This window comes from Amblyomma americanum, chromosome 11, assembly GCF_052857255.1.
Source record: "Amblyomma americanum isolate KBUSLIRL-KWMA chromosome 11, ASM5285725v1, whole genome shotgun sequence".
NCBI lineage: Eukaryota > Metazoa > Arthropoda > Arachnida > Ixodida > Ixodidae > Amblyomma > Amblyomma americanum.
This window is the reverse complement of record NC_135507.1, coordinates 13,328,833-13,356,225: the sequence shown is the minus strand read 5'-3', so window position 1 is coordinate 13,356,225 and position 27,393 is coordinate 13,328,833. Positions and strand designations below refer to the sequence as shown.

Here is a 27,393-nt window from a genome sequence, read left to right as displayed (position 1 = left end):
ATCCAAATAATCAGGTTGTGACCACAGACTCGCAAGCCGCCTGCACAAACCTCGCCAAAGGGAGAGTTGCCAAGAAGGCGGCAACAATCGTGAAGCAAAATTCCGAAAAGACAGAAATGGTCGCCGTATTATGGACACCTGCTCACGAGACTCTTCGAGATAGCAATGGCGCCCACGCCGCAGCCCAAGCAGAGTTTACCGGGCGTTATCTGAGGTCCGGGTGAGGAGAAGGAAAGACTACCCACGTAACGGGAGCTATTACAGCATTACAGACCGGAAAGAAAAACATACCGACACGCTCACGAAGAACTCACTAAGGAGGGAGAGGTAGTGTTACGCAAAATACAAACTAATACATACCCACACCTCAGCCTTCTGCATAAGATGCATCGCATGTTATATTCAGATAAATGTCCATTTTGTGAGGAATACTCGAATATATTTCATATGGTGTAGGCATGCCAAAAAAAACTAGGAGATAGCGATCACCAGAAACCCCACAATTGAGTAGTGGAAGGGGATGCTGACCAGCTCACGCCTGGAGGACCAGAAAGCACTGGTGCAATAGGCGAAACAGGCGGCTATCTCCAATGGGGTCCTCGACTAATGAATCCACTATTTTTTTTTGCGCGCATAAATAAAGTTTTTATTCATTCATTCATTCCCCTGCTGTGAAGGAAGTTTAACCCAAGAAGCAGATCGGATACCTGGACCCGACTCCTTCGGATGGCAGTCGCCTGCGAGACGCCCTATAACGGCCAGACATGTTTACCATATCTCCCAGTACAGTTTTCTTAGTTTTCCAATTCGCTAGCTAAATCACTTGTTTACCCGGATATTTGCACTGACCTAAATGAAACAAACATCTTTTACGAAAACATTCTACTACAACGAACAATCTGTTTTATAATAAAGTACAATTTGCAAGAGATACCAAATCGCTAGTTACCAAACGCACTTATTGGTGATTTTGCGCGCACCCTGGAGAAGCAGACGACAAAGTAAGCAAACCAAATAATCGGGCGCAAGACCAAACTACTGAGCGGCAGTGACGCCATGCTTTACTAACACGCGATCATTCGTTCCAGTACAAGAACTTCATAAAGCCAATGTACTGATATCCGGCCTCTGACTGGTCCGAAACTCGGAGGTAGGCAGCTAGACCGACAGAAAATTAGTAGATAACCCTAAGCGGCTGCATAACAGTTGTGACCAAGCTATATTAGTAAAACCCCTAACGTTGCGTTACCTGTCAGGGGTCTTCAAAAATGTGGATTCGGCGGCGCCGAACGCATAGCCCTCCGGGCTCCCTCCCTCACAAAGAGGAGCCCTCCGACCAAAGGAAAAATCTTTAATTAGCACTAAGACACAGTGAAAAACAGCGCTTTTTCCGCTAAAGCCTGTTTTTCACCTGCCGAGTGCGAGTGAAGCCAAGCACCAGAAAGAAGTGGAGGGTAAGGGAAGTAAGTAGAGGTAATGTCAGTGTTAACTGAGTACAAAATGTAGTCTGTGTCTGCCCTGATCTCCGGACAGGTGGGACATGTGAGCTGTGTCAGGCCATTTGAGGTTGCCAAGCATCAATAAGGGTGAGGAGAGTGTTCGAATTGTGCGAAGGTCGTGTGTTTGTTCCGTGTTGATATGGCGGATGGGGTTGGGGCAAGATTCCCTGGGGGGTTGGGGGGATGGGGTTGGGGCGGCTTTTCCTGATGACCTGGTAGTATTCAGCTGTTTGCTCTCTGTGGGTTGCGATGTCTTCCGCTGGCATTGGACTTGACCACGGGGTTCCGTGAGTGCTCTAACTACTCTAACATACAAACTTCTGATATGCCTCTATTACTTCGCGATCACAAGCCAGAAAGCTGCCTAGGTCATTCGCGTTACCAACTAGCAACCGTCCTATGATTTTTTCCCCCTGATATTATTATGCGAGCTTTCTTCTTTCACCGGCAAAACTTTTCTCTTGCCCTGCTCCATCAGTTTATTCCCGTTACTGTTTTCCATTTCCTGAGTACTGTCCGTACAATGGCTGTTTTGAAATCTCAAAGCGTTGTTTATCTCTGTTGGCCTTGTTTACATGGGAGCTAAGGGCCTGGCGCAATATAAGTACATGCTCTAGCGTTTCCCTGTCTAGCACATAGAAACAGAAACATACCGCCCGGTAATGTCAAATTTCTGCCAGTAGTATTTCGGTCTGGAACACCCAACCCAAGGGCAGAAAAGTAAATCGCTTCCTCTGGAGTCGACGAAAGACACTTTGCTTTAAGTTGCAAGGTCGGTTTATGTAGTCTTTTGTATTCGACAGTAATATTTTTTTCGAATCTCGTACTGTCTGTTTCAACATTGCCCGATTAGATAATGCTGCTGCCGCCCTGAGCCACCGCACATTGGTAAACGTACTTCCGAATTTAGACGCCGGCAGACCGGCAAGCGATCGACTGCTCGACGCTGCTCAAAACATGCTTACGGCACTGATGGAAGTGCCTTCTCCAACTCATGGGGGGCGTATCCCGTCGGTCCTCACCTCCAGAAGAGTGTACTAGACTTTACACTTCGTGGGTCATGGCCGGATTTGGATCCGCAGTTTCTTAACTTTTATGATTATAGAATGCGGGCAATCATCGAGGGTTTGCTTATTCCTGCCACAGCTGCCAACCTTCCACCAACACTCATCTCCCCCCCCGCCGCCATTAATGCGCTGCAACCTCGGCCTACAGCAAGATCCTGAGCGCGCGCATATGTGCCTGCAGACTCGCCCCAGTTACCCCTAATTGGGGTTTCGTTCCAGCGCGCTGGTTACGCTAATTTGACGCCGCCAGGCGACACAGGAAGTGATGCAATTTTCGCCACTGCCGATGCGGCCACGAAACGCGAGGCTGTATGCATAAAGAGACTCGCGCTACCGGCACTGTTGCGTGGAAAAAAAAAAGGTGGAGGGGGGGGGGGGGGGGGAGGAGAGGTGGAAATACGATAAGCCGCAAGTAAACAAGCCGGCCGGATGGCAGGCTACAGCTAGAAACGGCGGCTATATGCGAGCGCCCCCGCTGTTAAAGGCTTATACAGCTTTACACATTCGTTATCAGATGTAGGGACTATAAAAGCGGTAAAATCTCGCACGACGGTCCAGTTTATTATTGTTAGCGCTGAAGCATTTCCTGCGATGGCTCCCTGCGCTATGTCCGCGTGTGGCCTCCGCGATCAGCTCCGAGCTTGATCGCGGAGGCCACGGTCTGGTATAGTAGCTCTATGGTCTGCACCGCATGAAGTTGGCACAACCGCAGAGCCCGCCGGCAGACCGCCACGACTGATAATGATGATGCTTCACTAAACAAGTGGTGCCTTCTTGCGGCGTAAGCAGCTGATATCGTTGGATGACGGCGGCTCCAGTGGTTACCATTCAAATTCTCTTATTACCAAACCATTTACTCAAACAAGCTGCACTGGTCCTCACCTAGATGTGACTCTCCACCTCACGCCTAAGCGAGCAGTACTCGGTGTACACACACATCTAAGCGCAATAACACCCCAACATGCATAGCAACAGTGTAACGCATACAGTAAATACCTCAACTGAAAGAACGAGGACCAGATACAGAGTGCAGGCTCACGCTATAATTCAGCGAGATCTATTGCAAAACACCCCAAAAACAAGGCGATGAATATAAACTTTAATCCTATAGCTGGCACCAACGTAGAAGTTCTGTCCGTTGTTAAAAATCTTCCCGTTCTTTTCCAAGAGAAGATGTAGTGGGACGCTCATGTTTAGATACGACTTGCTCCAAAATATCTTGTAGCATTGGGCTCTTGTTTCGTCTGCGATTTATATCGCCGCAAGCCATAATATTATTGCTTTATCACTCTCTTTTTTTTTCACACTAAGATATTGCTACACTTAGTCTGGGGCGCTACAACTTCTACCAGCGTAACTAATATACACAAGTTACAAAACAGAGCTGTGCGCAAAATTTCAAATGCTATATTTACGATGCATCCACCGAGCCATTTTTTAGAAACTGGACCTTATACTACTACCTATCTGTGCAATTCAATGCTTGCCTCAAGCTATCAGGCATGAGGCAAGCAAGGCAAAGTATATGGGTTTTTATATTGGTTTCATTCATAGGTATTCAATAAAGCTCTTGTTTGTATAGACATACAAGATTAAGCTGCCTAAAACGCATGATGTGTAAGCGTAAGCAGTGTATTTGCAGAACACCCAATCTCGCGGTCCCGGCATTTTGAGCTGCGACGACCGCTAACCGCCCAGGATACAGCTTAAAAAAACACCAGTAGGTAACAATAGGCCATGGTCCGCGGCGTTCTGTGTTACTACTCCGACCAATCACCACAGTAAACGAAATCAGCCTTTTAACGCGTGACATTATTAAACAGGTCAGGTATCAGAGGTTTAGAGGTATCAAAATTCTAGATTTTTTCTTCTTCAGGTAACGAGAAAAGTTGCAACACCGGACTACTTTTTTGTCGTCGAGCAATTCTATGCGGCGGTCCTGAATGGACGCGGAGCGTCACTGCAGACTTAAGTTTTATCCGGCTATAACAAGCAAGCTCTGCTACACGGGCATTTCCGCGTCTGGTCCGTCTCTAAACGTAAAGGCGACCGGCCCGACATCTGAATTCGCAGCCTGGGGCCCATGATGCCGACCCGCTTAACCACACAACGGTGCAGTACTATACTACAGTACTCCTACACTGCAGTAATCCAAATCCTATAACTGGCCCAGGCCAATTACAAGATTTACCCGCATACTTCTGCACAGTCCAAATCCTATAACGATTCTGTAGGCCCGTTATAGGAGTTGTACAAGATCGAATAAACAATTCGTCCGCCTTTTAATTCAGCCTGCTTTCCCAGCAAACCGGAAATGCTGAAAAGCGGCCCACTTTCCCACCTCCTCTACCTCCGGTCACGGTGTCTTAGAAGAAAGCATGTTGTTCATTACAAGCGCGGTCTTTTCGGAATTCCTCCACTCCAACCCACAATACAGGCTAACCCACGAACGGGCGGCACTTGCGCGTGACGTCCTCCAACCCACAGACTTCGAACAACAGTCTCCGTGTACGGACCAAAAGAATCCACAACGCCAGCTGGCGATGAGGCCAGTCGATAACCTTGGCCGCCATTTCGACTGCCCTCTCCCACACGCCCTTTCCCTCTTCTCTTTATTTATGGAGCCATTGTTTCTAAACATCGCCAGGGCGCGCACGCGCCTCAGAAGGCGGAGAGCGGGAAAGCCAGAGGACCTTTCCCTCGCCCTCTACACCTGCCCCTCCTCCCGACAAGTTCACTGCACCCTCGCGAATGTGCAGGCACATAACTCGCTCGCTCCACTCCACTTCTGCGGTAATCTGTCTTCCCCGCGTCATTACGTCACAGTGAGTGCAACCGACTCACTCCCGCCCGTCAGGCCTTTACACATCGACCGAGCTCTCTTTCATTACGCGGTTTAGCCACCGGTATCGTCACCATCATCCTGACTACATCATCAGTCTGACTATGCCCACTGCAGGACAAAGTGATCTCCCATATCTCTACAATTAACCCTCTCCTGTGCCAGTTGCGACCACCCTATCCCCTTAAACTTTTTGGTCTTATCCGCCCACTGCTACGCTTTCTCTTGGAACCCACTCTGTTACCCCTAAGGACCAGCGGTTACCTTGCCTTCGCATTACGCGCTCTGCACAAGCCGATCTCTTCCTCTTGATTTCGACTCGATCGAATGTCATTAATCCGTGTTCGATCGCTGACCCACTCTGCCCTCTTCCTATCATTTTTCTTTTAGTAGCTCGCTGCGCTGTCCTTAACTTAAGCTGAACTCTTTTCGATAGCCGCTACGTTTCTGCCCCATAGGTGAGTACCGGTAAGATGCAGCTGTTGTACACTTTTCTCTTCAGGGATACTGGTAGAATGCCATTACTGACCTCCACTACGGCACATATTCCTATCTGCTTTCCCTCCCTCCTTTATCCCTCCACTTACGGCACGGTTCGGGTGACCACCGAGATACGCGAGACAATTACTCCGTCATTTCCTTTCATCGAAGCCAATTTTCAATTTTATTTTCTTTAAGACTGCGCGGCACACCATCGACTGCGGAATCCGGACCTGATCCTGGTGATCCCCTGAACTGTGTCAGACCCATAAAATCTTTATGCCATTAGCAGCCGCAGCACTGGGGGTACAGGTTGTTCACGGTTGTCTGCGCTTTCATGGAGAGGCATGCGGCATGACGAGCAGCTACCGCACGACGTTCTCGGAGACAGCGGGCGAGAAGCGAATCTATGTACACATCATAGGGTTCCATCGGATTTCCCCAATCACGCAAGGGCGGTCGCGGAATCTTCGGCATTGAATGCGCCCCTGAAAATGCCACATCCACGGCGTAGCACGGGAACTCAAACGACGCGACCCTACGCGCTATACGTCGGGCTGCCATTTTGGAAAAACGCAATAAGCCACCTCCAAGCTAGCCCAGACGCTGACTTGAAACTTGGCCCCCTTCGGTCAAGCCATGGCTCAAGTCTCCTTCCAGGTTTATGGCACCTGATGAAGCTGTCTTGAGACCAGCGCAGGTCAAGGTCAAGCCAAGTCACATTCGGGGTTAAAATCAGTTTCGTGTATGTGCGCTGTCTGCAATGCACTATTTTCGTGAACAGTTATTGCACCCTGGTCGAAAACTTAGTATACAGTCGTGCCTCGTTAATAAACACACTTTAGTTTCCGAGCAAGAATGTCCGTAAAGCCCGTTAATACAGAATCGTCCGTAAAAACGAATCATGCAGAAATAAAAAGTATTCAGAAGAAAATCACTTCATGATTAAGGTTTGCTTCTCAGCATAGTGGTGGGCAGTGAAGTTTAAGCTGTACATAATTTTGGGAGATCGAAATGCATTATCCTGGTCGCCATCATCCTAAGAATAATGCGGTGCAGTTTGAATCGCCTAGTGGCCTATGAGACGCGTGATGAAGCCTCATTACGTGATGACGCGTATTTTCACCTACAACTGTCACATCCCTTGAAAGCCAGTGCACATACACTGTCCACTGACAGCCGTGCCATGGAATGGAGGCTATCAGCGTGGCACTAGCTTCACAGAGAGTTCCCTTCCCAGCAATCCATGCAATACAGCAAATGGTAAGGCGCCTCACTCATGCACTTTGGCACTGTAAAGCATCACAAAAAAAAAGAGCCATCACTAAGTCATTTGCTCTTCCTCACTGCATTTCGCTAATGACCTGCATTCAAAATATAGGGAAGGAAACACCGAGTTCATAATAATAATAATTGGTTTTTGGGGAAAGGAAATGGCGCAGTATGTCTGTCTCATATATCGTTGGACACCTGAACCGCGCCGTAAGGGAAGGGATAAAGGAGGGAGTGAAAGAAGGAAGAAAGAGGTGCCGTAGTGGAGGGCTCCAGAATAATTTCGACGACTACCTGGGGATCTTTGACGTGCACTGACATCGTACAGCACACGGGCGCCTTAACGTTTTGCCTCCATAAAAACGCAGCCGCCGCGGTCGGGTTCGAACCCGGGAACTCCGGATCAGTAGCCGAGCGCCCTAACCACCGAGTTCGATCCGCCGCGGACAAAATTACAACTTTTCGAAACACAGAGTTCAAAAAGTTGAAATTTTGTTCGCGGCGGCTGCGTTTTTATGGAGGCAAAACGCTAAGGCGCCCGTGTGCTGTGCGATGTGCTGTGCACGTCCCCAGCTGGTCGAATTTATTCCGGAGCCCTCCCCTACGGCACCTCTTTCTTCCTTTCTTCTTTCACTCCCTTCTTTATCCCTTCCCTTACGGCGCTGTTCAGGTGTCCAACGATATATGAGACAGATACTGCGCCCTTTCCTTTCCCCCAAAACCAATTATTATTATTATTATTATTATTATTATTATTATTATTATTATTATTATTATTATTATTATTACATTTTGACCTCACCGCTGTCCGTATCAACGACGCCCACATAAAGGAGGGTCGTATTCGCAGCGCACGGCATACTGCCGTACTGAGCAGGTCCTCTTTGCAAAAGACACGAGTGGCGCAGTCACGCCGATGCCTGCGTAAAGCTTCCCACAAAGAGGATACGTCCAAGATACGCAGCTCTAAGATACGCAGCTCGCCTTATTCTAGTATCAGGACTTGGCGCTCTCTTCCCGGGTTCGAACCCGACCGCGGCGGCTGCGTTTTTATGGAGTAAAAACGCTAAGGCGCCCGTGTGCTGTGCGATGTCAGTGCACGTCAAAGATCCCCAGGTGGTCGAAATTATTCCGGAGCCCTCCACTACGGCACCTGTCCTTCCTTCTTTCACTCCCTCCTTTATCCCTTCCCTTACGGCGCGGTTCAGGTGTCCAACGATACATGAGACAGATACTGCGCCATTTCCTTTCCCCCCAAAAAAACAATTATTATTGGCGCTTTCTATTTTTTTAAAGGAGCATTTAAACAACCCACTGTTCGATAATAAGTGACTGACGTACCATCAGTGCTGCTGGCCATTCATTCATTCATTCATTCATTCATTCATTCATTCATTCATTCATTCATTCATTCATTCATTCATTCATTCATTCATTCATTCATTCATTCATTCATTATGTTTTGCCCATTTATCGACAAAGGGAGGAAGGGGGAGACGGGGAAAAGCCGCCGCTTCGCAGCCTGAGATGTCCTTGGGCCCCTTTACATTCTGGCGGGTCGGTGTCACAAAGTAATCAGATAAATAAACAAAGGCGGTGGATTCCAGTCGGACGAACGCAATCGCTACTATCGAAGCAGCCGTCCCACATAGCTATCTGCATCCTGACGAACATGAACTGAGGCGCTTGAAAAACTTGTGATCCCGCGCGAGCTGATAGATCGGCACGGGCCCACTTTGACGATTAATCTGAAACAAAGCAAACTCCGCTTGCTTCTATACTAGTGTCTACCCCGTGACATGAATGCCTTACATAGTTTAACAGGCGCGATTTTTTATTTATTTATTTGGAACATACTGTTAGCTTCTTTGGAGGCTGTTGCAGGAATGGGAACAGGTTTGTTTTCTTTTTAGGTACGTCACAAAAGAAAAAAAAATCACAAAGAAGGTTCATACAACTGATATAACATTGTAAAATGGATAATCATGGGAGACAGCTTCAAAATACATGACGCAATAGTAAGCAACACAAAAGCACGTGCAATGCTTCACTAAAAGTTCAAATAAACCATTATGACAGGTTACAAAGAAAACTGCTCAAAGATTCAGAATTAACAACATTTCCAGGTAACATATTCCATTCCCTGATCGCTTGCGGAAAAAAATGAATAACGAAAGGTGTCAGTATTAAACTTATACTCTGTTAAGTGCAGTGAATGTTTCGTTCTGGTGTTGCATTTTGGTGAGGGAACTAAGTAATAATAATAATAATAATAATAATAATAATTGTTTTTTTGGGGAAAGGAAATGGCGCAGTATCTGTCTCATATATCGTTGGACACCTGAACCGCGCCGTAAGGGAAGGGATAAGAGGGGGAGTGAAAGAAGAAAGGAAGAATTAGGTGCCTCCGGAATAATTTCGACCACCTGGGGATCTTTAACGTGCACTGACATCGCACAGCACACGGGCGCCTTAGCGTTTTTCTTCCATAAAAACGCAGCCGCCGCGGTCGGGTTCGAACCCGGGATCTCCGGATCAGTAGTCGAGCGCCCTAAGCACTGAGCCACCGCGGCGGGTAACTAAGTAGAGGTCAGAATCTATTTTTAGGGTACCGTTTGAGAGGAGAAAGATGAATTTAAGGCGTGAGATTCGGGCACGGTTACTAATAGTGGAGAGATTTGCTTTGTTTAAGAGTTCATTTGGGGAGTCGTTACGTTGATATCTGTTAAAAATAATGTCAGTTGGTCGGGAAGAAAAAAGTCTTCGCGCTTAAACGCAAACCACGACAGCTAGCTCTTCCGAGTGTCCGTTTTGTGTCGAGCGCACGCTATTCGCTTCGCGCGCGCGCTCATTTTTATGCCTGCATTCACGGCTCTCCTCTCCCTCCACCCCACCCCCCTTACCCACGGTGCCCTCACCTTACCTCCCCCGCACACTACAAAGCCACTTGCCACGCTCTTGAACTGCTGGTCTGCATTAGAATGCATAGTACACGCATTTCCGTTTTCCTAGCCCGCCTGTTTCGGTGTCCACGAAGTCCACCGGGGCTGCGATGTGTAGACTCTCACTTTGCATGCATGCATCTGGCTGCCTTCTGCCTCTCCGCTCGCTTCATGAATAATTCACTGCCACCGTCCACTCCTATTGTTCCCTCGGAAGCCGCAGGAATAATGCAGTGCCTTCCCGTCCTTCGCTTCTGCGTCCTCGCCGCTGTGATGGCTCCAAACTCGCAACCACAAGACACTCTCCGCACTCCTCTTCCAATCACCCGCCCCAGTCTACGGGCCACAGCAATGGAGAGGGTGGTCGGTGGAGAAGAAGCGGCCTTCGCGACAAATCCTGAGGGGAAGGGTTGTTAGCGCCGCAATCGGACCGCGAGGCACAAGTGGGCGCAACGTCAGACAAGCGGGCCACGCCAAAAACCGAAGAAAGAAGAGAGAAAGGGGGTACAGAGAGACAATAAGCGGAAACCGCGGCTGGTGCGAGGACCGCGCACCGCGGGAGGGGTTTTGACCCCCCGCCGCGGTCGCCCCGGGCAGGCAACGCGCAGAAAAGGTCGATCGCGACGGAGAGACAGAAAAAGAATATAAGAGGAGAGAGTGGGAGAGAACCAAAATGGCGTCCCTAACAAGGTCGTCGGCATCGAAGACATGAACGATGCACGGACGTATACGCCCCTCACTGCGGACAACGTTCTGGGAATCGAAGCTGGTAGGTGGCACACGGAGTTGCACACGAGAGAGGGCACTGGTCGTGAGCGCTCTTCGCAGCCCTGCGGCAAGAATTTATACATGCAGTACAGTAAAAGAAACAAAAAGTAAAGGAACGCACGACACGGAAGAAAGGTCGTCATAGCGACGCCAACGAAATCGACATCGCTCTCGCCACGAGCGACCTTTCGACGCAGAAGAAATTTATGCTGCAGATGGAGTGACGGCATACATTGCGCGACTGCAATGGTTCCGAATAAAGCGATTTTAATAATAATAATTGGTTTTCGGGAAAAGGAAATGGCGCAGTATCTGTCTCATATATCGTTGGACACCTGAACCGCGCCGTAATAATAATAACAGGTTTTGGGGGGAAAGGAAATGGCGCAGTATCTGTCTCATATATCGTTGGACACCTCAACCGCGCCGCAAGGGTAGGAATAAAGGAGGGAGTGAAAGAAGACAGAGAGAAATATGTGCCGTAGTGGAGGGCTCCGGAATAATTTCGACCACCTGGGGATCTTTAACGTGCACTGACATCGCACAGCACACGGGCGCCTTAGCGATTTTGCTAAAACAGGAAAAGAGGGGGAAAAGGCAGAAGGCAGGAAAGAAAAGTGAAAAGGGAAAGAAAGGGTGGGAAGAACGGGAGGAAGGAATTAAAGGAAGAAAGAAAGAAAGAAAGAGAGAAAGAAAGAAAGAAAGAAAGAAAGAAAGGAAGAGAAAGGAAAGGTACACAGCAGGATAGAAAAAAAGGCAGAAATAAACGCAAGCGATAAACGAGCGAAATAACGCGATCGCATCTGTGTGAAAAGTGACAGCACAACCACGGACACAACCACGGCGGCGTGTCCGGGCATGAGTCTGAGGGCTTCCATCACGTGCCACTTCGACCGAGGGGCACAAGGTCGCCCGTCGACGCAACCAAAGAAGGAAGTCCGCCGCTTCCGTGGAAACTAACAAGGCGCCTTCGTTAGACGGAGCAATAATGGGCGTTTGCAGGACTCCTTGCGAGGCTGACTGCAGACAGACTGCACTGCATGACTAGAAGTAGCACGTCGCCTTGACCACATCGCCAATCTTTAAACTTGGCATGTCAAGCGAACAAGATTAGTATAGGGCCTTGGCAAGGGAATAAAAACGACCCCCCCCCCTCCCCCCCGTCAGAAATAAAAATGAAAGAACGGTTGAACGCTTCAGCTCCATCGGGGCACCGTTGTCACCTCTGTTATATTCGTGTGTCTCCCATTTAGGTCACAAGGTTTTCTCGTCAAACGTCTGGTTTCATTATTGTCACATTTTTAAATTTTATTTTTCAAGAACTCGCTCCAGTTATAAAGCGAATTCGCCGAAACTGAGTGCCGCAGCAAACAAGCACTCTTAGAGCGACCACAATTAAACGATACACAGTTGAACCTCGCTATAACGCATTTGAAGTGGCCCGGCGATTACTTCGTTACAGCCGTAGCTTCGTTATAGCCCGCGTTGCGCGAGCTTCCAAGGGGTATCGTCATTCCTTCGTTATATCCATTATTTCGTTATAACGAGGTTAGACTTACATTAGAAAGCTAACTCGCATACCCGGAGGACCCAAGTCCGCTGCAGCACCGTAAATGAATTCTTAAAAAAGCTGCTATTCCAGTCTTTAAACATAGAACAGTTTTTATAACGCATCGTTTGCTTTCTGTTTGGCCCAGTTTGTTTCCCAGGTGACGCACAAGCTCTTCATCTAAGCGTATCAAGGTGCAACGTCGACGTGAGTGACGTGCACGCGTGCGGCTTTTTCGGGGAACTCGGCTCGAGCGGGAATCAGATTAAAACGCCCGCGGCATTGCTCAGGCGCCGCATCCGCTTTTAGGTGAAGGTCGGATCGGAAGGGGATCGGCCTTAATTAAGACCTCGAGGGCAGCAGCGCGCGCGCTGCGCTGCCGACCGGGAAACTACGGAACCGCGTCATCCAGTCGGCCAGCGACTTCCCTAGACAGCCGGCAATGCGGATGTATAGTATCTGTCCACAGCCTCATAGGCAGAGGCTTGAATTTTGAATTGGGGACCGAACAGCGAGCCGTGAATAAGGAAATGACAGGGGTAGCGTTAATGGATAAGAAAACAGTATAGAGTAACGGGAACAAACTACAGGTGAATTAAATAGGGATGGTGTTAGTATTAATGGTATGCGGCGTTACACGTCCTGAAGTCCCATGTGGGATATGATGGATGTCGTGCAGTGGAAGACTCCGGATTAATTTCGACCACCTGCGCTGGATGTAGCTATACTGATGAATATTATTAGTATTATTATTATGATATTGGCTGTACAAGACGACGAGGCCTAACTCTAGGGTAAGCCGCGTCACGGTCGCGGCATGTCGCAAGCGAAAACATCCACCAATCGGCCAATGATAAAAGCAAGACTGGAAGTCTAGAGAATGTTCCTTGTGTAGTGTCACGTGACCCTGGCCGCCTGACCCATGAAGTCGTCGGAGTCAACGTTTGTATCTGTGAACGTTGAATATCTATAAACGTTATCTATAAAGCAAACCTGTTAAAATTTGACAGCAGAGGACGCTCTCGGAAGACGCAGCACGGTAAGGCGACAGCCGCCAATGCTTGGTCCTGAAGGAAGGCGAGAACTAAGTCCGGTGCTGCGCTTTTGATCTTATATAGGCTGGCAACGAACAGAAAGCATAGTGGGGTTATAGTTAGTAAAGGGATAGGGCAACCCCTTCCTGAACCACTACTACACCGATGGAGGACAAAAAAGCCAATGGACTTCTCGCATGATTTCCTAAGTTGGCCTTCCCAGTTGCACCAATGTCCTAATCATGGCGTCACTGGCCATCAGCAAAACGAGGACCAAATGGTCAAATATGCAAGTTATTGCTCCTTAGGTGCATGTAGCATTGTCATGGAAACTACGTGGGCATATTCCGCTGCAAAAAACACACGAGTCATACGACCATTACGCACAGTGGTGAAGCCGACTTCACATTTATGAAAGAAGTCCTTCGCAGCTTGAAATATTATAGCATAGTGCCAAAATAACTTTTAAAGAGAAACGAAGATGGGATAGGGGATATAATTAAGATATACAGTTGAACTTCGTTACAACAAAGTAGAAGGGGGCCCGGCGATTACTTCGTTATAAACGTAGCTTCGTTATAGCCCGTGCTGACCTATAGCTTCCAAGGGGAATCGGTCATTCCTTCGTTATATCAATCATTTCGTTATAACGAGGTTCGACTATAGGAGGTCACAAGGAACAATGCAGATGTGTTGTTAAATCAAAGAAATTGAAGTGTAGCCCTCCGCCCCCCCCCCCTCCCACTTCCGGAAGCCACATCTAATCCAGCGGGTGCACGGCTATCTGGTTTTTAAAACACTTCTTAATTTTATTCGTCTCGACTGACTTCCTGTCTTCGCAATGACATTCGTTCTCTATGCTTACGGAAAAACACATTACAGAAGGCATTACAAAAGGACGTAACAAAGAAAGAGAACAGCCCTTTTAACGCCTGGCAACAGTTCCAGACGGATGAAATGAGATTGCTTCTATCGTATAGTGTGTGGTCTGTTCCTACCCAGCCAACCACCGCTCCCTTCGGCGCTGAAGAGAAATACTAAGGACAGCCTAGACTGCGAAGGCGCCGGATTGAGGGAATTACTTCCATTGCGCCACAGCTTCTCCCATATTTAGGTCACGTCGCAGTCTATGTTTGGGCATGGGTTTAGAATGAGCGAACTTTAGTTCGCTACTGCAATCTCTGTGGAAGCTTCTGTAAAAGTATATTGCATTCAGAGGTTTGCGAGTGTGGCGGCGCCGGATTTGTAGACTGCCTGCACCAGTGAACGACCACTCAACTTAATCACGTTCCACGCTATGTCCCGATTATCATGAAATTTGCCTATAGTCATCTGTTATTCCACTTCCACACTTCATTCACAACACCGTGATTCGCTTGACGTTTGTCTCTACAGCTATATACACCCAGTACAAGCACACATATATACCCTGCCGTGTGTCGATTTTTAACCATTTGAGGTGACATTTTTTAAGCAATTATTTTTCCGCCTAATTAGTATATTCAGACCTCAAGAAAGGGAATTTGTTAGTTTTTCAGCGCGAAAGGCCAGCGGGTTAAGTTTTTGCAAGGCTGTAACAAAATTCCGTACAAAGGGACCAAAGCACCTCAAAGGGGCCAATGCCTACTAGGATATACATTACTCTGGTAGGCCATAACGAGTCAATCAAGTGGCGCAAAGTTTCGGTATATGCGATATTTCAATCTATCGGATACGCATACTCGAGCAGACGGGCTGAATCTGGGGACCATTTACTATACCGACAATCCTGCGCCTAGCTTGCGGTAGATTTGAGGTGGCTAGATATATACTTCTTAAGGCCTGTGCCTAAACTAAGAAGGGCCACGATGGAAGCGTGCCTGCCATCTGCGATTTTGCGTTTGGCACACGTGAACGGCTGTCCTGTTGTCGCCCATAATGGAGTAATCTCAAAGGGAATAGGTAATTGTGCACGACCTTGCTTCTGTTCCAGAAAAAAATATCAGAATTTAGTATGCTCAATGCAGTCGCAGGCAGTATCATTCAACATTACAGTTTTGATCACCACCACCTGCCCAACACCATCTAATGTGACCAGCAGTCAGCCAGCCTCCCACCGATTAAGTCATTATCGCCGCTATGGGTTGCCGCATACCCAGTATCGGTTGATCTGTGCCCAGCTAACCTCCCACCATTTTCTGCTCCCAGTATCATATGCTGTCACATGACCACCATCATGTCCGACATGCTCAGTAAGCCTCCCACCAAATGTCTGGCAATGCCAGCACGTTCCAGGATGAACGTCTTTCTTCCCTGCATTGCCCAATACTATCGCCACCATATCCACTATGAACGCCACCATAAATCATGCTGGCTTTTACGATAGGGTTGGCGGCGAAATTCGCATGCGCAGTGCAGCACTGGACCAGTATGGGAGAAGGTATAGCACGCAGACCCCTTACAGAATTTTTTTAGAGACTACAGACTGTCCACAGACTTGTCTATAAAGTCTATTGACTTTCTAGACAAATCTTAGACAATATAGTCACTACAAATCCTATAAACAGTCTAGATAATTACTAAATTTACGGCTAACTGGCCATACACTTCAAAAGTAAATATCTATAGGAAGGTAATAGAGTGTAAAAAGTCTACAGACCGTCCATAGATAATTCTTATAAGGGGCTGCGCGGTCAGAGCCATTCCTGACCTACTATAACGCCTAACGCTACGTTGCCCCCGCGGTTCAAAACGCCACTGTATAGCTCTTGACGCGACGCGGAAAATCTGCATCGAGGCCTGCTGCGCTATCGCAGAGGGAAAGGGAAGAAGCGTCAGAAGTCTTCTTCACGCGGGTCAAGAGCGTCATCACCCGCACCAGCGCGAGCTCACGCGTGTCGAAGAGCACGTCGCGCATGCCGCCACGGAGAAAACTAAAACGAAACAATGCAAAAAAGACGCCTATAGACGGCCGGCTGTCGCGGCAAGTTTTTTGCTGCTGCTACTTCGCTCCAACGCCGTGCTTCCCTAGCGATTACAGCCGCGCAGCACTCCATCCAACCCCCTCTACCTCTGGCTGGGCGGATTCACGAGCGTTCCGTTTATAGTGCCATGTGGGTCGACGCTTTGTTTTCGCTCGCGGCGGGGGCCTCTTCTGTAGCCCCGCTGAGCGCGGCGTGTGTCTGTGTGTGTATACTGCATAGGCGGCAGACAGTTCGCCCCAGAGTTGCCGCGCAGAGAACTGAAATGCTCTCCCGGAGAGAGGTCACTCGGTTACGGAGGGAGGGCAGCGCGCATTCCGTCTCGGGCGTTGTATGCAGCGGCAGTGCACGGGTGGAACGCAGCGAACCGTGCGTTTCTATGCAGGATTGGTGGGACGCATGCGAAGACAACGCCGCACCAGAGAATGTGACGGGGAAATTGGCTCTCGCAAATGACGGCGCTTCCAACGCCAGAACTATAAATAGAGCGAACTATCGGCTATAATGAAAAAAAGAATTCGTGCACCGCTTAGGCTCCTATATACCACCTAAGACGCATCCAAACACCCATTTTCCCCAACCTACACCACATTCTGCCAACATTGTAAGAAGATACATGACCCTGCTGTGGTGATACTCCTACATTCACACACATTACATGGGCATGTATAGCTAAACCCAACCACTTAAAGCCGCCCAACGCGGCGTTCGAGTACTGGGAGCCAGCGGCACCCTGAAAGACCAGGAGTCGCCATCGCCACGGCGTCGGCGGAAGCTACAGGAGTCCTGGGTTGAGGACCCCACCCACAATCCGCTCCAGTCTCTTTTACGCAATAAAAGATTATTCTCTCTCTCTCACCACATCTGCTAATTTTCTCACCGCATATCTTGATTATTATTTTCATTTTGAAAAGGCGCAAAACCGGCTTTGTAAAAGAGCGCCATGCATCCACCACAGAGAGGCAGGACAGGAGGCCATGGGAAAGAAAGCTTGTAGTGAATAGAAGACAGGTGGGTACCTCGCGACACCGGGAATCGAACCCCGAACCTTTCGGAATACGGGACGCATGGTGATCGATTTTTTAAACGGCGCTGTTTTTCATACGATGACAAGTAATGTCCAGAAGCTCCGAGCAGTGCCAAACCTTTCCTGTCGAAGGCCGACTCGAGTGACGCGTACATATTCGAGATGCTCCATGGACTTAAAAAACCACTGCATGCTGTGAAGTTTTGCGCTGGATGGAATAGCGAAGTTGAAACGAACATCATCCCAAGAACGTCCAAACTGAAGACAAGTATCACTACACACACACACACACACACACACACACACACACACACACACACACACGCACACGCACACGCACACGCACACACACACACACACACACACACACACACACACACGCACACACACACAGAGTGCAGATGAGTCTAGTTGAAGTAGACTCCCCGCACCACTAATGTATCGCGGGTACACACACACAAAAGAAAAATAACGACTGCCAGATGCAACAGAAATATACATTGGCTCTCGCCACGCGTACGTCCTTTCCTGCTCTGTCATTTTTCCCCGCCGTCCGTTTATCCCGATTCATTACCAAGTTCTCCAAACTGTCTACTGTAAAGAAATGCAGCAATTTAATATTACTTCAGTGACGAGCATGGACGCAGCTGGGTTCACGGCGAATGCCAGCTGACGTCCCCCTTCAGCCCTTCCCCCACACGACATGCAGGCGCGCTGCAAGGTCGCCGCTACAGCAGCCGGCGCACGTCAGATACGCACCGCGATCGTAGAGGAAGCAGACCGGCGACGAGGCGCACTCCGTCAGAGGCGGGGGTCTCCACGGGTGGTAGCGCGCGCTCGTCGACGCGAGCGCTGAGGCAGTCCCTCCACCGAGCCACTCCGGAAGAGCGCACGAAGACGCCGTCGGGACGCATGCCTTCGCCGAGAAGTCGGCCGCCGCGCCGCACGCGGGACACTCCGGTCCGTAGAAGGCGGAGAACTCGAGACCGCACAGCGACACCTGGACACCGAACGTCGGCACCGGGGACCAGGCGCAAGGGGCCATTGGGGGTCGCTAGCTGGACGCTAGGACGACTAGGAGTCCTACGGCAGGGCCTCTAACCGCGGGGGCGTGCACAGTACGGCCCATCGCCGACGGAGACCGCAGAAGCAGCAGCGAGCGAAGCTTCCCCGATAAAAGCGTCCTGCGGTGCCCTTCGTGGAGGTCGCCGACGCAAGGTCCGCACGTTCCGGTGATCATCCGAACGTCACTCCTATCCGGAGACTCCCAGATAAAGGCTCTTCACGCAGGCTTCTACGAAGCAAGCATCGCTAATACAGATAAGAACTGCGCGAGATTGCGCCGATCCGCGCCCACGGCGAGGCTGCACCTGAGGCGGACATGCAAATGATGCAGTTCCGAGCGCCGAGATTTGACAACAAAGACCTGCACCTTCGGAGTAGCGGATGTCCGCACCCCACAGAAGTCCAAACAATAGTCCAACACCAGAGAGCACCACGCTCTCGAAACAAGTTCATGGAAGATCTCGTCTTGACAGTTAACTCTGTAAACCCCAAACTCGACGTTCTTTGCGAGCCTGCGCACGTATCGGTACGGAGTCGGTCCTGTCTTCAGCAAGTGTCGTGCACCAGCGAGCAGGTTTGCAGATGCTGGCGTGTGCTCAGGCGAGTATATAGTGATGCGTGATGCGGTTCAGCTATATGCTAGCATGTGCATGGTCGCTCTGGCTATACTTTCAAGCTCTCTTCGTTTCTTCTAGACAGGCTGCCGCTCCGGTGGACTTCCTGTACCAGCACTTGTGTCCGCGTATCCGAAAATCCGCACCCATTGATAGGTCTATTCGTTCCGAGACTATAACGCCTCGAAGTCCTCAAGAGCTTCCGTCGACGTATTTGGCACTAGCCAAAGCCAAGCTGGCCATATTTCGCTGGGCATAGATCATCAGCCACATCACTGTTACAGTCCTGAAACTTCGTCAACGGCAAGTCAACAGCAACCAAAGTGTACCAGGAACCACACTTCGCCCACAACGTACCTCCGCTGCATCGCCCATTAAAGTAGTCTACAAGCAGAGGCAACAAGGCTGGCGGAACGTGAAATGTCACCAGCTTGAATGGCTCGCAAAATTCAAGCGCTAAACTTCAATGAAGAAACAGCAGTGGTAGTCCATAGACCACAGCACCATCTCTGCCGGACCTGCTTTCCACTGGGAGCTTTTTTTCAAAGGGAAACCCGCGTTGACATTTCTCTGACCTTGATAGAACCTTTTCTTCCCTCTTCAGACTTGAAAATTCACAAAACGCATTGTCTTCTACACGAATCCCTCGCTGTCGCAAGTACCGACCCGAGAGCGCATCCCGTGACGGCAGCATCCATCAACCGTTGACCTTGAACTGAGCATCTGCAACGCGTCGGCTCGCGGCCTCGAAAAGGAGCTCGGGGTTCTGTTCCATTCAATGCAACTCCTCGGCAATCGCACGCTTTATGCGCTTCACGTCCAACTAACACCACAGGTCCCCTTGACATCCATCAAGCGACGAAGACCTACAGTCGTCCACCAGTACCTGTGCATCAGTCGATAGGACTTGCCCGAAGTCGCGAAGCCGATGATGCGTCGAATGCCACGTCCAGACCAAGTTCCGTAGCTCCATCATAGCAATGAAAGCGTCATCCAATTCTTTTGTATAGCACTGCCGGGGACCGCACTCGTCAGACGCGGGGGCGAGCGACTGGCTCGCAAAGCGGCGGAGCACTGCTTACCGTAAACATGGCAACCACTCTCCCAAAGAGGCAGACAGCAGCGTTGCGAACCGCTGGCCAAGGTCTCTCGACGGGCGCTTGCAAAGGCGTGGCTAGGAAGCCGTGAATATTCCTCTTGCTGCCCACACTTCTGGCGGTGTCTGTTCTCGGGGGGTCCCCAGCGGCGGCGACGCGAAGTCCGACGCCACCCCCCGCCGAGATCTCTCCTCCTTTCTAACCCGCGCGTTGTAGCGACTCGCCACCGCCGTTTTGTTGTCAGGACGAACAGTGCACACACACTGTGTATGTACACACACGGCGCGGACGGACACTGCGACGGCGCCTCCAGCGATCTGCGCATGCGCACCGGGCACGCTGGGGCACGCTGATCACGTGACAAGGGCCCCTCCGGATCGATCGGAGGCGAGTTTGATTCTGCACTTGGGCCTTCCGCACCGCGGGGCAAGTTGCGAGCAACGCGCGGGAAAGCTTTTGTCGTTATGCAGTGAAAATTTTTAAAAATAACAGTACTGAGGTATAACTGGTGAGGGTGTTTGTTTCCAATTAATACGAGTTCGGTGCAGTGTGCATCAAGGCCCAGAGAGATCTACGCAAAGCCAAACACAACTACAACGTGCAGCGCAAGAGACGGTTGAGCCACACTGGCACCCTCGACTTCGCCAGTGCTGCGCGGTATTAAAGTTGGTGGCAAGTATGAGCGTCTCCAGTAGGAGCGGAGCGTGTTTAGGGTATAGGGGAACGGTGATGACGAGGCCAGCGTTGGGGATGAGGGCATTGGAGGGTACGAACAGGAAAGGAGAAGGGGGAGGTGAGCGGCTGAACTCTGAAAGCAGGGCTCCCGATGGGGAGTAGAAGAGGGAGGAGTGCCGCTCGAGGCTATGGGCGCGCGAAAGGTCACTGACGTAATGGAAAGCGCGGGATACGTGTGCCCGACGATATTAGAATCTCTTCAGTCCGCACACAACGGCATCCCGTGTTAGAACTGTTTTTTTTTTGTCAAATCTGTCTGATCAAAAAATAAAAGGCGCGGGAAGTTTCAGGAAGCAGCACACGAGAGCAATGCCCAGTTTTTTTAATCCTGTGAGCTATTCACATATCAGCGACGTTTAGGAAAGGGTGACCCTATCGGTTAGGGATATAGGAGAATAGCGGGGCGCCAGTGCACATTCCCAGGACAAAAACCGGAGGGGCGTCGTTGTCCTGAGCATGCCCACTGGAGGCCCGCTATTCCCCTGTGCCCCTAACCGACAGGTTCACCCTATAAATGTACCTATTGACCGATATCGAGTGGACGATGGACAACTATAGCAAACGAAGTTCGCAGTCATGCACAGATGAAAACTATCGAGCAGCATCAAAGAGAACGAAGTCATTCGGCGTGTGACATATCAATCATTGCGTTCGCGTACGAATAATAATAATAATAATAATAATAATAATAATAATAATAATTGGTTTTTGGGGAAAGGAAATGGCGCAGTATCTGTCTCATACATCGTTGGACACCTGAACCGCGCCGTAAGGGAAGGGATAAAGGAGGGAGTGAAAGAAGAAAGGAAGAGAGAGGTGCCGTAGTGGAGGGCTCCGGAATAATTTCGACCACCTGGGGATCTTTAACGTGCGCTGACATCGCACAGCACACGGGCGCCTTAGCGTTTTTCCTCCATAAAAACGCAGCCGCCGCGGTCGGTGCGTACGAAACATTGTTTTTTTTTTTAAGAAACAATAACAGCCTAGCCGGATCAAGAAAAGAGCGAAAATGAATTAAGGAACAACTCCTGTCACGTGACATCGCGCTAGAAACAATATTGCACCACTTAAAAATGGAGAGCGTTTAAACATTTACATTTCAAATCACCGAAGTTTTGATATCAGTGTCCCACATTCACTACATCCATTACTGCTTTCAGCGAGCCATCATTGGCTTCATACGTGAATAGTACTCAGAAGTATTCGCTGAACAAAAATGTCTCTGCATAATTTTAGGCGTCCAGAACAGAAGTGGTCGCTGGATAAACGAAGGAAAACGACGACATTCGCATGCATCGTGAAACGTCTGCGGAATGCATAACGAATCACCCCTATTTATGATGTTGCAAGCCCAGAATAACTTGTTGCCGGCCTACGCAGTCGATGCAAAAGACGTCACGCTTGTCGCGCAATGAACATGGGCGCGCAAAAGAAACGATCACGCATACGGACGCGAAGACACGGGACTGTTTCGGGCTTGTTTAGTGCCTGCACGCGGCTTCCTGCATAAAGAAGACGCATCTGCGGCGCTTATATAGTTGACCGACGCAAGCACTGTAAACGTTAAGGATTGAAGCTCAGAACCTTTGGTATGCCCAGCACGCATGCAGTTCTATACGTAAGGCGTGTTCGTTAAACCGCGCCCGCAGTCTGCTTGCGAAGCAGGAAAGCTTAGGCTCGGCGAAGTCGCGCCAAGAACAGACTTCGAGGTGCATTGGGATTAGTCATTGAAGGGAAACTCGATTTCAGCCATGGCTTAAAGCTGGGACGCGTATACAGTCATCGATGCGTTTCGCAGGCAACGTAAACTAATACAGTTAATTGAAACTCGTTATAACGAAGATGAAGGGGCCCGGCGATTACTTCGTTATAGCCATATATAGCTTCGTTATAACCAGTGTTGACTAAGCTACCAAGGGGAACCGTCTTTCCTTCGTTATACCCCTTATTTCGTTAAAAATAGTTTCGTTATATAGCAAGGTTTGACTGTATTATTCTTAGTCTATTAGTCTGAACAATTGGAAATTTACATTGCTCGAATTTTCTATTCGTTCATATCGGTGCGTTCGATATAACGAATACCACGTCGCGACCTCTGTACCTCTTAAAGGGACGCTGAGGAGGACTACACCATGCAATTTTTGTTCGCAGTAAAAATCGAAAAAAAAATTAATGTTCGTCCGGCAGCAAAATAAGCATGCATTGCAGAGAAAACTGCGTTTGAAAAATTTCTCTGACACTCGATTCAAACTGGTGACGTCAGCATCGAAAGTGACTCCGTGATCGTTTCGGAGTGAATCGTTTTGTAGCACAGCATCTGAGATCCGCGAAACCAGTGTCGACTCACAGCAGTTCACTTGCGAAATCTGCCGGTGATGGCGCGCCACCTAATATAGTTTTTTTTTTATTTTCTAGCTTGTAAAATTTATGTTTTTGGTGGAAGAAGTGGCGTTATCGTCATAATGTGGTGCCCTGTCAATACAGACCCGCCTAAATTTCTCCTTAGTGTTCCTTTAAGCGAAAGCAACATCTAAAGGCATACACGGTCGCTGGACTCGACAGCGTGGCGACTGCACCAAAACGAGTACAGTTGACAAAGAAGACATCTTATTACAGTATAGCACTGAATAATGGACAATCGAGTCATACAACAAGAGTGCAGAGAAATCAAAACTATAGCCTAAAGTGGAGACTAACGTCATGGGCCGTTCAGTTGATGCAGCACGGAGAACTCGTTCTTGCCGTTTACCGTTTAAATACACCGCAATATTTGGAAAATAAAGAAAATAATACAGGAATAACCTTGGATTTTTGCAGGTGTTCCTCCGTGTTACAGCACGCGAAAACAACAAACACGACATGCAAAGCGATAACCGCGCGTGACATAAAAGAAAAAGCCCTTGAGGCACACCTGTACGATACCGCCCATACATCCGCCTCTGTTATCAGCGCGTGCATAGCTCTGCAGCCTTTATGGCCAATCGCAAGGTCGCTTGCCTGCGCACTGTTTCCGCCTGCCTATCAGCGCCGTAATGAAAGTTCTCAGCCCGAGAGGCCAGGCCAGCTGAGATTAGAGAGGTTCAGCGGTCCATTGTGTTCACCAGCGAAAACGCGACTGCGACATCTGCAGTGTGCAGCAACAGCGATACCGCTGCGGTTAACCAATATGCACTTTGCGATTAAGCGGTCGTCGGAACGTCGGGGAAAATTAGAAAATGGCTGCTGTTTAGCCTTTGTATCTCGCTTGCGTCACAAACTGACCCCTGACTGGGGCCATGGTTCCTGCTACACATACCCATTATAGCGGGAGTTTGGATAGGGGAGAGGAAAAGGCCCAGCTATCCTCTCCTCACCCAGGATACAAGGTGAAAAGTGTGGACGATTTGTTGCTTACGGAACGGAAAGCCATACCCATTTTTTTAATATAAACTTTTTAAACCCTACAGAGAAATGGCGCTTTACCAAAACCCATGAATATATTAGGGTGCATTTCGACCAAGACAAAGAGAATTTTTTTTTCAAGCAACGTAAGCTACACCGCTGCGGTGGGCAAAGTGTTTGAGCATTCGCCTCGCATGTGGGAGGTGCGGGGTTCGATCCCCAGTGCCACCAGGTACCCACCGGTGATACAATGCGTGCAAGCTTATACCGCTGGCCTGGTGCTCGGCTTCTTTAGGGTGAAATGCTTGGGAAATGGGTCTTTGACCCCACCTTGAGTAGTCGAAAACACCTTGTGCCATGGCGCTCTTTGGCCATAGATTCCCTTGCGCCATAAAAATCCATAATCGTCATTATTAGTAGCAATGTAAACTGCCCACAGATATCACGCTTTGCGTCCTTCATTTCTAAGCTCGGCGGTCGATAGCAAATCATATGCCGCTAACTATCAAATACAGACCGGTGAATCCAGTTATGAAATCGACGCAACTTTGATAACAGCGTCGACAAGCCAATTAAAATTTTCGAGATTCGAGGTTAACGCACTATAAACTGCGACCATCTTCAGCATTACACGAAGCTCAGGCTGTTCTTTAAAGTATATGCATATGCCAAGACTCTCTGAACTACAGCGAAGAGGTGCAGAAACTTCGCGCCATAATCATGCTCGCCCAAAGTGCACACACAACAGTCCATCGAGCGATATGGCGACGCCCTGCAGGGAGCGCTCGTTGGAAAGGTCTGTGCGCAACGAAAGCCTCCGCGAAAGCGTCGTCGAATCGACGACAAGGCACTAATTCTCAACCGGAAGCGGAGACACTCACGCAAGCAGCCCTTGAGGAGACGCAGCCAGGCGCGACACACGAGCCGAAGCAGGAAATAGGGCCACAGGAAGCCCAAGACCATGCAACTCCAGAGGCGACTTCCGGCCCAACGCAGGCAGCGCCTGGGAAGCGATAGCACTCCCAAAGTGGCGGCCTCCTGCCGCTTACTATCCAGTGCCAAACCGGAACCAACTTCCTCTCCCGAAGACTCCCGGTCGATGGCCGGCCGCAACATCCTCCCGATCACCGCAAGACGACGACTCGTGTCACTCCGCACGGACACACGGGGAACTATCACTGCTCAACACCCGTTCGACGACAACGCACAGCTGCTCTTGCCAGCTGAGGCAGCAACAATGGCGAGTGACCGGGCGCCTCTTATCTCGCGGACAAAACCACCGCGTACGGGCAAGCACATATGCGGCAGTTCTTCCTCGGGATGGTCGCACCTCTCTTATCCGCGATAGCGTTTGATGCAACGCGGAGTGAGTGCATTCTCCGCGCACAATCTCACACGCCCGCAAAGGTGTGCTCTCCGACGACAGGCTGATGCTTCTGCAGACGAGGTGAGGAAGGGTTGAGAGCAGCGAGGTGATAAAACACGGCCGTGAGGTCTCTTTACCACGGACACGCAGCCGATTAGCACGCTCGCGAGGGCGTTGTGCATTTGGAACGATATATGTCAAAAGGTGCCACGGCCGCGCTCATATGCGAGCCGATACAGCGGCGTCAGCTTTGCAGCGTACAGTCCGAGCACTGCCGCGCACCCTCAACGACGCCTCGAAGCCTTTCAGCTACCCGAGTTTTTTCTTTCTCCTTTTCTGTCCCTATATACAGCAGTGTCATCGCTTAGCCACAGGCGGCGCCGCGTTTGCTCAACATCCTGTCCGTCCGTCCGTCCGCTCCCTGCCCCGTCTGTTCATTTCTTTCGGAAGCGCGAATTTGAAACCCGCAAGGTTGTCTTCTTCGACGGCACGTTTCTCAAGCGGACGCTGTTCACATCAAGGCAGCAGGGGAGAGAAAAAAAACTGAAATGCGATGCAGCCCCGAGGAGCCCTCGCGCTTAATGCCCGCACGCTGCACTCAAATGAGTCAACACTCGCCTCTTCCGAAAGGGGCAGACGACTCCGACTTTCGCCGCTATTCCGGCATTCACTTCTTTTCCCGCCGGGTAGCAGTACACACATACCACCACAACGCTGAGACTGGCAGGCTTCTTCCTCGGTGGGCCCTGCCAAAACCGGTTGGTTCGTTTTCAGAAACCCCGCCGCGGTGGCTCAGTGGTTAGGGCGCTCGACTACTGATCCGGAGTTCCCGGGTTCGAACCCGACCGCGGCGGCTGCGTTTTTATGGAGGAAAAACGCTAAGGCGCCCGTGTTCTGTGCGATGTCAGTGCACGTTAAAGATCCCCAGGTGGTCGAAATTATTCCGGAGCCCTCCACTACGGCACCTATTCTTCCTTTCTTCTTTCACTCCCTCCTTTATCCCTTCCCTTACGGCGCGGTTCAGGTGTCCAAAGATATACGAGACCGATACTGCGCCATTTCCTTTCCCCAAAAACAAATTATTATTATTATTATTATTATTATTATTATTATTATTATTATTATTATTATTATTATTATTATTATTATTTCAGAAATTTAAACGACTCACGCGACTGGAGCAGCGGGGTCACGTGACACCTACCTCCCGCGTTGCACACGAGGTTTGTAGCCACCATACACAAGGTAATTGGCAGCACAAAGAGGAAGTCACGGTCCCATAATAATAATTGATTTTTGGGGAAACGAAATGGCGCAGTATCTGTCTCATATATCGGCGGACACCTGAACCGCGCTGTAAGGGAAGGGATAAAGGGGGAGTTAAAGAAGAAAGGAAGAAAGAGGTGCCGTAGTGGAGGACTCCGGAATAATTTCGACCACCTGGGGATATTTAACGTGCACTGACATCGCACAGCACACGGGCGCCTTAGCGTTTCTCTTCCATATAAACGCAGCCGCCGCGGTCGGGTTCGAACCCGGGAACTCCGGATCAGTAGCCGAGCGCCGTAACCACTGAGCCACCGCGGCGGGGAGCCACGGTGGTGGTGGTGGTGGTAGTGGTTTTTTTTTATTAAAATAATAGCAAAAATGAAAGAAAAGAATTTTGCTAGCCCTGGCATCTGCAATCGATACTGA

At 49.6% G+C, this 27,393-nt stretch overlaps 1 protein-coding gene across 7 annotated transcripts in view; it reads right to left on the bottom strand.

The window, feature by feature from the left end:
• Nucleotides 1–27,393, bottom strand: part of LOC144111459 (uncharacterized) — a 72,323-nt gene that overhangs the window by 22,756 nt on the left and 22,174 nt on the right. For 2 of the 7 annotated variants that reach the window (XM_077644766.1, XM_077644767.1), the window contains exon 1: nt 18,200–20,506. The exons of 3 other annotated variants lie outside the window; for them this stretch is intronic. In XM_077644766.1, coding sequence (XP_077500892.1) covers nt 18,200–18,485 — 286 coding nt within the window. In that variant the 5' untranslated portion in view covers nt 18,486–20,506. Of the gene's footprint in view, nt 1–18,199; nt 20,507–25,213; nt 25,550–27,393 lie in introns of those variants that run through there. 2 more of the 7 variants (XM_077644768.1, XM_077644769.1) reach the window with 2 other exon arrangements.